This window comes from Silurus meridionalis, chromosome 18 (genome assembly GCF_014805685.1).
Source record: "Silurus meridionalis isolate SWU-2019-XX chromosome 18, ASM1480568v1, whole genome shotgun sequence".
Lineage (NCBI taxonomy): Eukaryota > Metazoa > Chordata > Actinopteri > Siluriformes > Siluridae > Silurus > Silurus meridionalis.
The window spans coordinates 26,700,095-26,714,904 of NC_060901.1; the positions used below are offsets into that span (position 1 = coordinate 26,700,095).

The 14,810-nt window shown below is 40.5% G+C and overlaps 1 protein-coding gene across 1 annotated transcript in view; it reads right to left on the reverse strand.

Annotated features, from left to right (window-relative positions):
* lama2 (laminin, alpha 2) overlaps positions 1 to 14,810 on the reverse strand; it is a 95,423-nt gene that overhangs the window by 8,398 nt on the left and 72,215 nt on the right. The window contains 19 exon segments of the mRNA XM_046873802.1: positions 1,704 to 1,913; positions 2,012 to 2,132; positions 3,053 to 3,191; positions 3,275 to 3,419; positions 3,493 to 3,655; positions 3,736 to 3,860; positions 4,684 to 4,843; positions 5,006 to 5,102; positions 5,105 to 5,138; positions 6,043 to 6,186; positions 7,193 to 7,347; positions 8,076 to 8,081; positions 8,656 to 8,838; positions 10,669 to 10,785; positions 11,663 to 11,765; positions 12,499 to 12,635; positions 12,801 to 12,966; positions 13,477 to 13,593; positions 14,684 to 14,810. The exon segment at positions 14,684 to 14,810 is cut by the window's right edge and continues 84 nt beyond it. Of these exon segments, the coding sequence (XP_046729758.1) occupies positions 1,704 to 1,913; positions 2,012 to 2,132; positions 3,053 to 3,191; positions 3,275 to 3,419; positions 3,493 to 3,655; positions 3,736 to 3,860; positions 4,684 to 4,843; positions 5,006 to 5,102; positions 5,105 to 5,138; positions 6,043 to 6,186; positions 7,193 to 7,347; positions 8,076 to 8,081; positions 8,656 to 8,838; positions 10,669 to 10,785; positions 11,663 to 11,765; positions 12,499 to 12,635; positions 12,801 to 12,966; positions 13,477 to 13,593; positions 14,684 to 14,810 (2,449 nt within the window).

Genomic DNA, 14,810 nt, shown 5'->3' on the forward strand with positions numbered 1-14,810 from the left:
GGTCCGGAACACAACGCCCTTGTTTTCAGCATCAGAAAGTACTGGACAGCACTGTACCACCCAGTCTTAGGTATCTGGTTTTGACACCTAATGCCCCCCCCCCAACTCCTAATGCTTGTCCATTATCAAAGGGCTGCAAACTAGAAGCAAGAGTCATGTTTCCTGCCTTTTGGGCTCAATGGGGCCCCCTGTAGGTTTCCAGCGCTTACTGGACAACCTCAAGCTGTGACGGCTGAAGCGGAGGCCAAGCAATAATGGCCAGCAGGGAGCTTGATACTGGGGAAAGCGGAAAGACCATGAATGTAACTGGTTGAACAAAGTCACATCAGCACCAAAACGCAATCGTTACGGACTGTCTATCATCAAGCAACATTGTTCCACCCATTTTTTTTTCCCCTGCCCCTTTTCCGCACTCAATGAAGCACTCCTTCATGATTAAACTTGAAGGTGTTTAATGGTTGTGTCCTGCCTGTCTCACCACTGTGACCTTCCAAAACCATAAATAAGCTAAAGATCTCCCCTGCCCTGACCTGAACAAGTCAACATTCCATGGTCCATTCCTGACCTCCCCGACCACAGAAGCTCTTAGAAGAGAAAAATATGTTTCTTCCAGAATTGAGCTGAACCACACACACACACACACACACACACACACACACACACACACACACTCCTTCAAGTAGACACAAAATTACAGCAAGACATGCACAAGCATGGCTTTGATTCTCGAAAGCCCTTGTGGCAAGAACAAGCGAGGAAAAATGGGGAGAAAATAAAAAAGAGGAGCAGGAAACAACCCCCGGCCACGTCCACTTCATTTAGGGCCCATAATGATTTTCAGAAAGGGGACGCTCTCGGACGGCGTCTCGCGAGGACCTGGTGCAAATTGGACCCCATCCATCAACGAGGTGGAGGATAAATCTATTTTTACGAGTGAGGGGCGCACGGAGGCAGCGAAGGAGGGTTTTATAGAGGGGAGGAAGGAGAGAGCAGGTTAAAGCTACGACCTGCACCATGTAATTGATGTGATGCCCCCGAGATAGAGTGAGAGAAACACAGAGAGAGAACGAAAGAGAGGGAGGATGAAAGGAAGAGAGAAAGAGACATTAGAGAAAGAGACGTAGGATGTCATATTTTAATTAAACCGATCCTTGCGCCGCTGGTCTTGAGAGAGTGTGTTTTGTTTTATATCGGCCAGAAGCAATTACACTCACACACTTGCACACACACTCTTGCACAAACACACACACACACACACAGGTGAGTCATCAATCTCCTTTATAGCATGTGAGACACACCGCTAACCCTCTGGCTTCATCACTGTTATGGTGAACCGAGGACCGCAAACAATCATCTTCCTCCTCTCCCTCTCCCCATTCCTGCATTTTTCTTTTTTTTTTTTCCATCAATCTTTCTAACAATTTCTCCGACCCCTGTCTGATTCGGTATTCCTGTCTGTCGGTCCACCTGTCTTTCTTTCTAAGTAGATCTTTTTTTTTGCCCTCCTGGTCTCCGTCGCTCTACCAAATCATCTTCTCCCATCTGTCTGTTTGTCTTTTTCTGTCGTTTCTATTTCTCTCATTTTCTTCTCCCTATCTATTTCTGTCCATTCCTCCTCTTCGTCTACATTTCTGTCCAATTTTTTGTGTAATTTTTTTCTAGATCACTTTGTCCCGCAAGACTCCCCAAAGACTCCCCCTCACCTCTCCGGTCTGCCTGCGCTTGCGGCCGAGGTTGCGGTTCTGGATGCTCTGTGAGCTGTGGGTCAGGGTGGTCAATCCACCCCGGCCATATAGGATGATTCCGTTCTCTTTCTTGGTGCTGAAGGACAGTGTAATCTCCGAACTAATGTCCAACACCATCGGATTCAACTCCACATAGCCGGGCCTGGAGAAACTGACCGTGTGGACGTTCTGCCAAGTGGGGAAGACAGGAGGACATGTTAGAAAAAGTGAGAGAAAGAGAGCAAGAAAGAAATATGGAAAGTTTTATGATCAAGAAGAAAGGACACCTCAATGCTGCATCCTTTGCTTATTCCAGTGTAGTCGGAACTACTTAGGATGTTGTATGGCGTTCGGGATACTTCAATGTCCTTCATACACCCGGAGTATCTCCTCTGGGTCACCTCAGGCCTGACACAATACATACCAGGATACAGTTAATACAGAACTGGTGAATCTTACCATCTTTAATATTTACATACAAATGGAGCCAGGAAGCAGGGAAAGTCGATAGCATGGGAATATCAGATCTTGGGAAGCGTGACTTAGCGCCAAGGCGACTTCAGGGCAGTTCAGTGCTAACCAACAATGTTTTATAGTCATAAACTGTCGCTTGGCTGCGAGTTAAAGGCATGATGTGGCTTCTAAAACATGCATTAAAGTAAAATTTGATGATAGAGCTTCTCCCTGGATTTGCTATAAAAAATAAATAAATCGAATGTTAAAGTGGTAAAACACTATCACTTACCAGACGTTAACATATCAAGTTAGCGCAATAACATTTATCCAGGTTTCAACTTGCTTGGTGGTTCCAATTGGCATTTTGTTCCAGTGGCAACAACAGAGCCATGCTAGCTAGGTGTTACTTGGTTGGTTCAAAAGTTCAGAACTGGTGGTATCATTGGCTCCTAGTTCTTTCTGTTCTACTCGTTATTTCCCAAGAAATTTTTCGGTAATGACCTTTTCACTTATATCTGCTGGCCATCTGACCACCACCACTCTGGGTTCTAATCTCAACAACCATCAAGTGGTCTCAAACTTGTAATGGTCCCACACCAACACCTTACATTCACTGCATATGGCTAAGACAGAATTTGGCATTTGTTTCAATAAGGTCTTGCTCAAGCGCCCAAAAGTGGCATCTTGGTGGTGCTAGGATTTGAACTGGTGACCTTCTGGTCCACAGTCCAATGCCTTAACAAATCAGCTCAGAAGAATTGAGTTAATCACCTCGAGTTGAGCTCGAGAATCTTTGCTATAGCTTGGGTTTGAATTGACGATCTTCTGAAGACCAATGAACTTCTGCTGCCCTGCTTGTTGGAGGTGTTTACCTGTAGTTCCCGATGGTGGGTAAACCACCAAAGTAGATCCTCTCATCCTCCTTCAGGTTAAGCCCTGTTGCTCCTCCCTGAGAGTCTATGAAAAGTTTCTCCTCCTCGTTGGTGTCTATGTCCAGGATGGTCAAAGTGCCTGAGAGAAAGAGGTCAGATGAGGAACCTTTTGTTTGCTTTACATCTAGAGGAAGGAATTTTCAAATCAGAAATTACGATAACCTTTTTTTTTCGAGCGAGTCATGGTGAGTGATTTCCATCGTCCGTCGTTGTGGCGTTTATGGCTGAGTGCGGAACCAGTCCCTGAACCGAGATCGTAGCTGACCTTCACACGACCTTCACTCAGCTCACAGCTCAGGAAGTCTTTCTGCTCGGAGAGACGCGACTGAGTTGAAGATGTTGTGCTTATATGTGTGTGTGTGGGACAAACTATACGTTACCATGTCCTTGGTGGCAAGATACATCAACACAGCGCTGGTGGAGAACGTGCGGAATTTGAAGGTCACCGTTGAAGCGTTGGGGTTCCATCGCGTCGGACGACTGACGGCAGCGTAGCCATCACCGTCGAACTGCACCACGGTTTCGGAGTCGGCAGGCTGAGGACTGAGGGGACACACACACACACAGGATCAGTTCAGAACTGTTTAAATCCATAGAGATGTAGAAGGTGGAGATGTTTGTACCTGACCACACATCCTTTACAGTCTCCACCTCTTTCCCTGTAGTTCCACAATCCGATTGGTTTACTGTCCAGGTAAGTCTCTCCCATACAGCCGGAGAAGGTGATGGTCTTCACCGCATCTGCTTTCTGCCATCACACACACACACACACACACACACACACATGACTTTCCTTTCCATCCATTTCCTCTCCTTCCCATTTGTTTAATCGAATTCCCATCCTCTTTTATCTCAGTCCTTAGTTCCTTTCTTCCTCATCCCTCACTTCACTTCCCTTATTCTACCCCTCTGTCAATTCCTCCCTACCCATCCCACCCCGATTCCTTCACCTCTTCACCCCAGTTTCTACCACTTCCTGTTTTCTCTCCTTCCTTTTCCCTCTTTTCCTTTCTGTACTAATCACCTTTTCTCCTTCCTCCATCACCTCCTTTTTCTTCTACTCCGTCCTCATTCCTGTTATATTTCTTCGTTCCTTTCAATCTTTCCCTTTCCACATTTTTATCCCTTTCTTTCTTTCTTTCTTTCTTTCTTTCTTTCTTTCTTTCTTTCTTTCTTTCTTTCTTTCTTTTGTTAATTTACATCAGCTTCCTCCACCACCTCCATACTTTCCTTCCTTCTCAATCCTGTTTCATCCCCATCTTTCCTTCCTTTCTTCTATCCCTTGCGTTCACAGCTCTTTCCTTCTTTTGCATCAGTCTCTTTCTTCACTTTCCACCTTTCCTTTCTTCTTTTCAGAACTTCTTTACAATTTCTTTTATGCATCCTTCCTGTTCCAGTCCTTTATGACCCCCTAACATCCGATCCTGCATTTTCCTTTTATATTCACTCTCTTTTCCTCACTTCTTTCCATGTTTTCATCCGGTCCTTCCTGTCTTTCCTTTTTCCCTGAAGTGTGTATCTGTGTGTAAAGTGAGAAGTGTGTGTGTGTGTGTGTGTGTGTGTGTGTGTACCTTGACACTGCCCAGCATTCCTCCTACGAACAGGTAAGCGTTCTGATCCACATCCAGCACTGTGTAGCTCTCAGGAGACTTGGCGCTCTGCCAGGTGGGTGCAATGCCCGCTTTGGGGCCCTCAAGGGGCCGAACAGACACACTGCCATTTAGACCCACTCTAGACACACACACACATGTTCATCAATAAAACATGATAATGTGTGTGTGTGTGTGTATTAGCGTGTTTGTGTGTGTGTGTGTGTGTGTGTGTGTGTGTGTGTGTGTGCGCATGTAGGTGTGTGTGTGTGTGTGTGTGTGTGTGTGTGTGTATGTTGAATACCGCGAGGCTTCAATTCGGTGCCAGTTTCCATCATTAATAGTGAGATCGGGATACTCCACTCGACCGACCCCTGACCCCACATCCCACAGGAAGTTCACTTTCCCTTCCTCATCTCGATCGCCAGGAAGTCCACCTACACACACACACACACACACACACACACACACACACACACACACACACAGTCTTGTCTTGCTTTGCCACTAACACAGAGTTTACATGCGCATATATATATATATATATATATATATATATATATATATATATATATATATATGTGTGTGTGTGTATGTGTGTGTGTGTGTGTGTGTGTGTGTGTGTGTGTGTGTGTGTGTGTGTTTGTGTGTTTGACATCTCAAGGGAAATCAGTGTGAAACAGCCTCAGTTTAAACTCCCGGCTAATTGCTGCTGCTGCCTCACTGCCCTGATCACACACACACACACAAACACACCTTCTCGTGGGATGTGTGTGTGTGTGTGTGTGTGTGTGTGTGTAGAATGTATTAGGTCCAAAGATACAGTAATAAGCCTTTATTGTTTCCCTTTTAGCTGCAGGTAATGGCTGCTTATCTGTGGATTCGAAGTAATAAACACAATGTGCATTTTAATGTTTCCTCATTAAAGCAGTGGTGAGGAAACACACACACACACACACACACACACACACACTCCTCCTTGAACATGAATTGTGACTACTGTGTTTTCTTCCTTCCTGCCATTTTTTACTTCCTTCTTTCCTTTCCTGATTTCTTTTCTTCTTTCCTTCCTTCACTTAATGTGTGGGTGTGTGTGTGTACATGTGTGTGTATTGTAACAGTCACAGACCCATTCATTAAAAAGAATTGATGTGAATTGTGGATTTATTGCGTGTCTGTAGGTTTAATTTGAATATTTTACCAGAACCTTTTCAACCCAGTTTAGCATAACCCCGCCCCCAAAACAAGTCTGTTTTAATATTACAGTGGACTTAAATATACACACACACACACACACACACACACACACACACACACACACACACACGGTCCGTTACTCACGAATTTGGCCGAGCCGAGGTAAAAGAGCAGGTTGTCGGCGGCGAGGGTCTTCACGTTCAGGACGATGGTGTTGTAGCGGCCTTTTTTGATGTCTGGCCTGTAGGTGCGAATGCAGTCTCCCCCGGACGACACGGACACCTTGATCTGGAGGTCAGAGGTCAGGAACTTGTTAAAAAAAATCGCTCATATAAATCTGAATTATTTCTACAAGTCCAGGTTGTACACAACGTCGGTTGCTATAGTAACGACACAGGAGTTTCTCTTCTACTGGTTTGGTGATCATTGATGGAGTGGATTGTTGCAGTCGAGTGAAATGTTTTTACTGTAGAATTGTGTTTAATTCAGTGTAAAATGTACAATAAAACTTTATAGAGGTCCAAAAGCTTCTAACAATTATATTTATTACTGTAAACCTGACTGTACATTTTTACTATATAAGTTATGGTTCTTTGGATGTTAAGTTTATAATATTTTATTTTTTCTATTAATACATTAAAAGTTAATGAAATAACATTTCACTATGAAAACTTTACAGTAAACATAAAAATAATTGTGGAAAAAAAATACTACAAATATATAAATAAATGAAAGTGCCTTCATTGTATACATTTATCTGTAAACATACGGATGTGTGTGTGTGTGTGTGTGTGTGTGTGTGTGTGTGTGTGTGTGTGTGTGTGTGTGAACTTCAGTAAACAATGTTGTGAGATAATAAACTCCAAAAACCTTTCCAGAAACTTTACACTCAACTGACAGATATTTAACACTAAATTCTACACTAAATGAAGAACATCCAGAGATTTGTTGTAAACTTTACAGTGTAAAACTTTACAGTCTAGGACTAGAAATGTAAGTTCTATTCAGACTGACATCCAAGATTTATCGAAAGTTGTTAGATAATAATCTCCAGTCACCTTTACTGTAATCTTTACAATAAACTTTACTGTAAATTTTAACTTTTACTTAAATGATGGACAGAGTGGACCATCCCAGTTGATTGCATGTTAACGTGGTTTTTCTGGTACGGATTTATATGCGAATAAATAACAAAATAATAATAATAATAATAATAATAATAATAATAATAATAATACTATTGCAATTTTACATGTGTGTGTGTGTGTGTGTGTGTGTGTGTGTGTGGACTCACAGAGTTGGCCTGTTTGCGAGCCTGGTTAATGAGCTCCTTAATCTGAGAGATGTTCTTGCGCAGGTTGTCCTGCAGCTCACGGATCGGCTTCAGCTTCTCCAGCAGGCGCTCAGCTTCATCCTCCAGATCCTTCACTTTAGCGCCGGCTGCGTGGACTTTACACACACACACACACACACACACACACACACACACACACACACACACACACACACACACACACACACACACACAAGGGTAGGTAGATATCAAGTGCAAGGTGGTTAGCAAACAGCAGAAAATGGACTGTTGGTACAAAAGAATTGGGACACCCAATATCTGATTTTCTTAGGTTGGAAGATGTGGAAGATCTCCTGCTCTCGATCTCCAACCCTACAGAGATGAATTGGGACCCCCTCACATCACCTCACCTCACCTTATCCTACTTACTAGCACCCTGATTTCCCACAAATCTCCACAACATCTTCCTAAAATCTCCACAAAATCCAGTGAAGCATCTTCCCAGAAGTCTGGAGCTCCTTATGAGATGTTAAAAAAAAAACCCACATTCTTATATTCGGATGTCCACAAACTTTTGTCCATACAGTGTACAAACAGCAAGTGTTCATTTCAGACCCAAAGACTGATAGAAGCAGCAAAGAGAAGTCGATGAGCACGTGCTAGAAGAATCAGAGAGCACAGGAAATGTGTGTTTACGATTAGCATAGGTTTTAGTTAAAGCGTGTATTAGGCTAGCAGGGAATCTGGGATTGATTTAGCAAAAAGATGGAAAGCTACGTGCATGCGTCGACATGAAAAATCAATGGATGGATGGATAGATGGATGGATGGAGCATGGAACATGCTAAAGCTAGAGAAGATGGTATAGAAACTGAGATACATACTTATCGCTGTTGATGTTGATAATGTAAAATGTAGGAGGAGAAAAAAAATATGATTGTAAGACACATGGAGACACTACGAAAAAAGTCAAAACATTTTATTGGACCAGTTTCTGATTGAACAAAATACACTCCATGGACAAAACTCATCATCAGGACACCTGACTTGTGTGGTTCTTCTCCAAAAACATAGGCATCTATGGATGCTGATGCATTATATTTTCCCCTCACCTAAACTACAAGACCCAAACCTGATCAAGGAGGACGATGCTCCTGTGCACAAAGCCAGCTCTATGAAGATCTGCTTTCCATGGATTGGAAGTTGTGGAAGATCTCCTGCTATAGAGATCCAAACCTTTAGGGAGCAATTGGAACAACACTCCAGGCCTCACTATCTCACCCTACCTACTAACACCCTTAACTAGTGGAAGCTCATGAGAAAAGCCATGTGGGAGGGAATGTTCAAAAATCACAATCTTCTGCTCAGGTGTCCACAAATTTTAGTCCATAGAATGTATTTGTTCACAAGCTCAAATTTACAAGATTGAAAGAAACTCCTAGCTTGAGAAAAGCCGAGACCTACTGTTTTTCTCGGGGTCTTGGATGAGATTGTTGGCTTTGTTGATGTCATCCTTCAGTGTGCTGAAGTTCCGATTCAGGCCCATCAGGTTCTGGTTCATGTCTTTGAGCCGAGCCAGAACCTCGATGGCCGTGTCGTTCGCTTTGCTCGCTTTCTGCTTCGTGGCCATGAGCTTTGCCGCCGTGTCTGAGGCCAGAAAAAAGTTACGGTAACACTAACTAAAGACATTTGCTTAGTTGGTGTACATACTTTACAAAAATATTATTACAGTGTAAACTTTACAGTGAAAACACTTTTAAATATTGAATGGAGTCAAATTCAGAGAACAGATTTGCTAATAGCCAGGAAGCTTGAAAATTTAAGATTGTGCAATAAACTTAATCAAGAATCGAAAAAATATTACAACATAGATGTTGACAACTTTACAGTAAAAGTTACAGAGGAACTTTTTAAAGACCTAAAGTCCTACAGATATTACTTTTTAAGTTTTTACTGTAGAATTTATCTGGATGTATTTAATTCAGTGTACAATTTACAATAAAACTCTTTTCAGAGATTCTAACAATGATATTTATTATTGTAAACCTGACTTTTCTTTTTTTTTTTTTTTTTACATTTTTACTGTATAAGTTATGGTTGTTGGAAGTTTTTACATGAATAGTCCTGGCAACGTAATTTCCCTATGCAAACTTTACAGTAACTTTACATATCTGAAGTGAAAAAAAAAAACTTAGCAAAAATATATTTAACACTAAAAGAGCCAAAGTTGTAAATAATTGTAAAAATAATGATAAATAATTGTAGTTATAGTCAGAGAGACATTAGTAAACTTTATAGTAAACAATGTTGTGAGAATACACACCCCAAAAACCTTTCCAGACACTTTAATGTAAACTAGGCAATAAAAGGATGATTGTTGATTATATTCAGAATGACAAATATTTTCCACAAAATGTTACACCGAATTAAGTACATCCAGAGATGTGTTGTAAACTTTACAGTAAAAAATCTAGAAAATGATGAAGAATGTTAGTTCTATTCAGACGGACATCCAGGAAGGAGTAGTAAACGTCACTGTGTAAAAGGTTGTGAGATAATAATCTCCAGTAACCTTTACTGTAAGCTTTTTTTGTCAACTTTACTATGAACTTTACAGTATGTGCTGAATAATGTTATTTATATTCAGACTGCCATAAACATTCCAACTAAATTCTACACTGAATCAGGAGCATCCAGAGTCGCACAGTAAACTTTACGCTGAGATTATAATCTCTAGTAAATTTTACAGTAAACTTTACAGTTGAAAACTTTAAAAAATGAGGCAAAACCAATGATATATATAAACTATTATGTATATATTATGTATTAAGTGTTTACTGTGAAACAAACTGAAAGTTCTCCATGAGATGAGATATTCAAAAATGATTAAACAGTAAATGTTAAGGGTGTTGAACAGGCTTTGGTATAAAATAAAAGTTTGAGTAGCAGTAAACTTTTTATATATATATTTTTTACAGTAAATTAAGTATGCTGCAGATGGGATCTTTTTTTTTGCAATGAAATTTTATTCTGTTTAATATTTTAGTTTTTAACTCAAAAATGTGAGGTAAATGTCTATATTTCTATCATATTGAACTACTCTGGGATAAAAATGTCCAACTAGTGAAGAACATCTTTGGCAAGTTTTACAAGAGGCATGGAAAAGTTATTTTAGCTGAATGTTTGGAGCTTGTTCAAAGCTGTTATTTATGCTAAGGGAGGATTTTTCAATTGAAATAAAGTTTAAATATTTATAGACTTTATAGGTTAAAGTGAATTTTCATACTGTTACATTATATATTACAAGATACCAAAGAAACATGCATGTGTCTCTGAAAAAACAGAAAAGTCAGTGTATTTCCACTATATATATATATATATATATATATATATATATATATATATATATATATATATATATATATATACACACACACACACACACACACACACACACACACACTCCTATACACACACCGTTGGGGATGGCTCGGAGCACTGCCAGATTTTCGTCCAGGCCCTTCAGCAGCTCTTTGTTCTTGGCATCGGCGCTTTTGAGCCGTTGCTGCAGAACTCCCAGATTATCTCCGTTGTCTTCAGAGGCAAAACATAAAAAATTTTAGCCAAACAGGTGGATGTGGATTTAACAACGAAAAAACTCAGAAAAAGAAATCCATTCACAAAGTCTACTTAAACTCCATTTTCACACTGATGTCCCCACACGGTTGTTTTTACCAAGTGACAGGAAATAAAAATTTTCACTACAAATTCCTACAAAATGATCGGGAAAAAAAAAGAGGCAAATAAAGAAATTATATTTCCTCGCTTGGTACCTTCTTAAATACATACAGTTTTTTGAGGACCGAATTAGCAGCAAGCCAAAGGTCACTGCTAATCGCTAATGTTACAGGTAACAAGTTATTTGATAAGATATGTTTGGTAGCTAGCAACCACTTTATGTGGTAGATATAAAAAAAAAACAGGTAAAAAAAAAATTACGTGCAAACATCACTAACAAATTATTATTATTTTTTTGCAAAGCTAGTAGCTAGCAGTCTACAGTAGCTAGTAGTAGCTAGCTTGTAATTCCATTTTATACACTCTGGATTAGCTTGAATTGTAAAGCTGAAAATGTACAATTCTGAAAGGAAACTTCACAAGTTTGAATTTGTAGATTTTATAAGAAACAGTTTGGAGCTACGCTGAAAGTGAAATACCAAAAGTATTGGGACACCTGACTTTTCTATCCATACATGGTTCATCTTCAAATTGTTACCACAGAGTTGGAGGCACGCAATTGTATAGGACGTCTTTGGATGTGTTACCTTTGGAGATGAACAAACACAAATCTAAACAAAATCTCCACAACATCTAGAAGAACATCTTCCCAGATCACTGTAGTTTATTAGAATAATGAACTCAATGTTCAAAATCTTTGGTGTCCACAAACATTTGGCAATATCTAAATTACCTTTCACAACGTTCTCCAGGTTCTTAGCCTCATTCCAAAGACGCTGGCTTTTCTGCAACGAGATCTTCGCTTCATCTTTCAGAGCACCTCTAGGTCCCGTGGCCTTTAAAACGGAGAGCCCACACACACACACACACACACACACACACACACACACACACACACACACACACACACGTAAACCGTGCTGCACAAACAGACTGAGGTAATTTAATTTTTACACAGAATGATGGGCTGTGAGTAAAAACCTGCTCGGCTTCTTCACATTAACATTCGGCATGTTTAGCATATTCATTGTGTTTGGGTGCAATTGCAGTTTCATTCCACACACACACACACACACACACACACACACTCACTCACTCACAAGCTGATTATTGCGCTCGCTTCAGGATTTTTATGAGGTGCCGAATGGAGGAAGAAAAAAAAAGTGTGTGTGTGTGTGTGTTGTATTGTATACATCTTTGCAGGAAAAATGTCAACTTCAGGAACCTTTCCAGGAACCATTATTTCAAGAATTCAGTGAACTACTGAAGGTGGAGCCTGACATACTGCATGCTGATTGGCCGATAATTAATTATGCAAAATATATCACTACTATTAGGTGATTGAAAAACTCTGTGTGTGTGTGTGTGTGTGTGTGTGTGTAAAGGGTTTATGTGTATGGATTTGTACGTTTTCCTGTGTGTCTGTGTGTGTGTGTGTGTGTGTAATATATTGTTCTAGTATCTTTACAGGATCCACTTTAGGATTCTTTTCCAGGAACCAGATTTCAGCTTTTTGTGTGTGTGTGTGTGTGTGTGTGTGTGTGTGTGTGTGTGTGTGTGTGTGTGTACCAGCTGCACAGCCTCCGTAGCTGTTGCTTTCGCCTGCTTGGCCGCTTTATCCGCCTCGTCAATGTAGTTCTTGATGTTGCTGTAGGCGTTGAATGCGGCCGTGGCATTGAAGGAGAGGTTCTTAGCCGGCCAGGATGCTACACACACACACACACACACACACACACACACACACACACACATTATCACACACGCTTTGTCACACTTAAATTTAAATTATCAAATTGAATTATTAAAAAAAAAAAAAAACATGAACACACACACAAACACACACACACACACACACACACACACACACACACACCTGTCCAGTATGGTAGCAGAGTCGTTGAGCTGGGCGGCATGGTTCTCGGCTCGGAGCACTAGATCTTTTAGCTTGTCATCCTCCACGACTTGAGCCAAGCGAGACACTCTGTAGTCGAGTTGATCATGCAGGGGTCCGAGATCTCGCTTCATCTCCTCTAACTCCTACAGGACCACACATCAAACTGTTATCTTCTCTAAATAACTCACAGAGAGAAAGTGTAAACCATCAGAAGGTCTGATTTATTCTGAAGAACATTTATTATTGGATGGAAATTGAACTGATGGTGAACATGTCCCAGGGGGAGTGTTATGATGTCGTTACATGAAATATTGTCAAAATAGATTTAAAATTGTATTGATTAAAATTCTTATAAAAAAACCCAACCTATATTATAAAATACAAATTCAAAGAACAGAAAAAAAAAATCGAAATAAAAAATACATATATCAGAAATACATCAGTAAAAATCACAAGATCAAAAATTTATTTTAGGATTTTATGAATTTTATTGAATTCTTTTTTGTCTTTTTTTTTTTTAGAATTTTTTAGTAAAAAAATTTGAAAAATCGTTTATTTCAATGTATTTAAACTTGAAAATTGAAAGAATTTATTGCAAAAAAAAAAAAAAAAAAAAAAAGAAGTGTGTGTGTGTGTGTGTGAGGGGGGGGGACCTCAGTGCCGCGGTTGATGTCGTCTGAGAGAGCGTTGGCTTCGTTCAGTATCTTCTCTCCGTCCTCTAGGATTCCCTCTGTCTCCTTTTTCTTTTTACTGCTCTCGTTCCTCTTTCTCTGTCCATACAGGAGTGTTTTAATGAGCATTTATTACAACAAGACTGTGTGTGTGTGTGTGTGTGTGTGTGTGTGTGTGTGTGTGTGTGTACATGCATATATATAATTTTTATCAATGAACAAAAGTGTGAACTGCTTGGTGCTGATAATCATCAATTAATTCTGCAGGTTGATCATGAAGTGGAACAGAAAAAGCTGTGTAGGAGCTTCAAACTGTGCCCCAGATCCTCCACCATGGCAAGACAAGAGACAAAGGAGTAACACTGCATCAACAAGGTGTCACAAAGGAGATAGTGGTTTTAAGATGTGTTCTTCAAGTTATTTTGAAGAAGCACCAAGAAACGGGCAATGATGAGGAAACTTGATGTAGAAGATGGACACATCATGCTTACTTCAAAATTTACACGATTTCCAGCAGTTCCATCAACAAAGAATTGGAGGAAAACAGTGGGACCCAAGTACACACAAGTACTATCTGGAGAAGTCTGGCCATGGAAGACCAAAAAAGCCAAAGCTCAGACATGGAAACAGGGCAGAGGAACCGGGGGCAGAATAATGATTCAAAATGTAAAATATGTGCAGTAGCATGAGGAAAGTGCCTGCTGAAGTGCTGGACAGCGGCACAATAATGAGTGTCTGCAGGCAACAGTGAAGCATGGTGGAGGGTTCTTGCAGGTTTCTGCAATTAGAGTTGGAGATGTGGTGTCCTTCATGCTGAGAAATCCATGGAGATACTTCTTTATCATGCAGTACCATCATCTGATTGGCCCTAAATTGTTCTTCAGCAGGACAACAAGCACAAACATCCAGCTAATTTTATGAAGAACTATCTTCAGTGTAGAGAAGAACCAGAAGTCCTGGGTGTAATGGCCCTGATCTCAACATCATCAAGTTTTTCTGGGATTACACGAAGATTTGAGAAGCCTGGTCCACAGAAGATCTCTGGTTAGTTCTCCAATATGGTTGGAACAAACTTCCTGCTGAGTTCTTTCAAAAACTGTGTGTAGAAGAATTGATGGTGTTTTCCAGGCAAAGGGTGTGTGTGTGTGTGTGTGTGTGTGTGTGTGTGTGTGTGTGTGTGTGTGTGTACCTGCACTTCCTCCAGTCTGCGCAGGTTGTCGCTGTTCAGGGTTCGAGCGTTCCCAATGTTGTTCTGCGCCTCCTCCAGCAGCTCTTGAGCTCCTTGCAGTTTGTCGTCGTGGTCTCGCAGTTTGGAT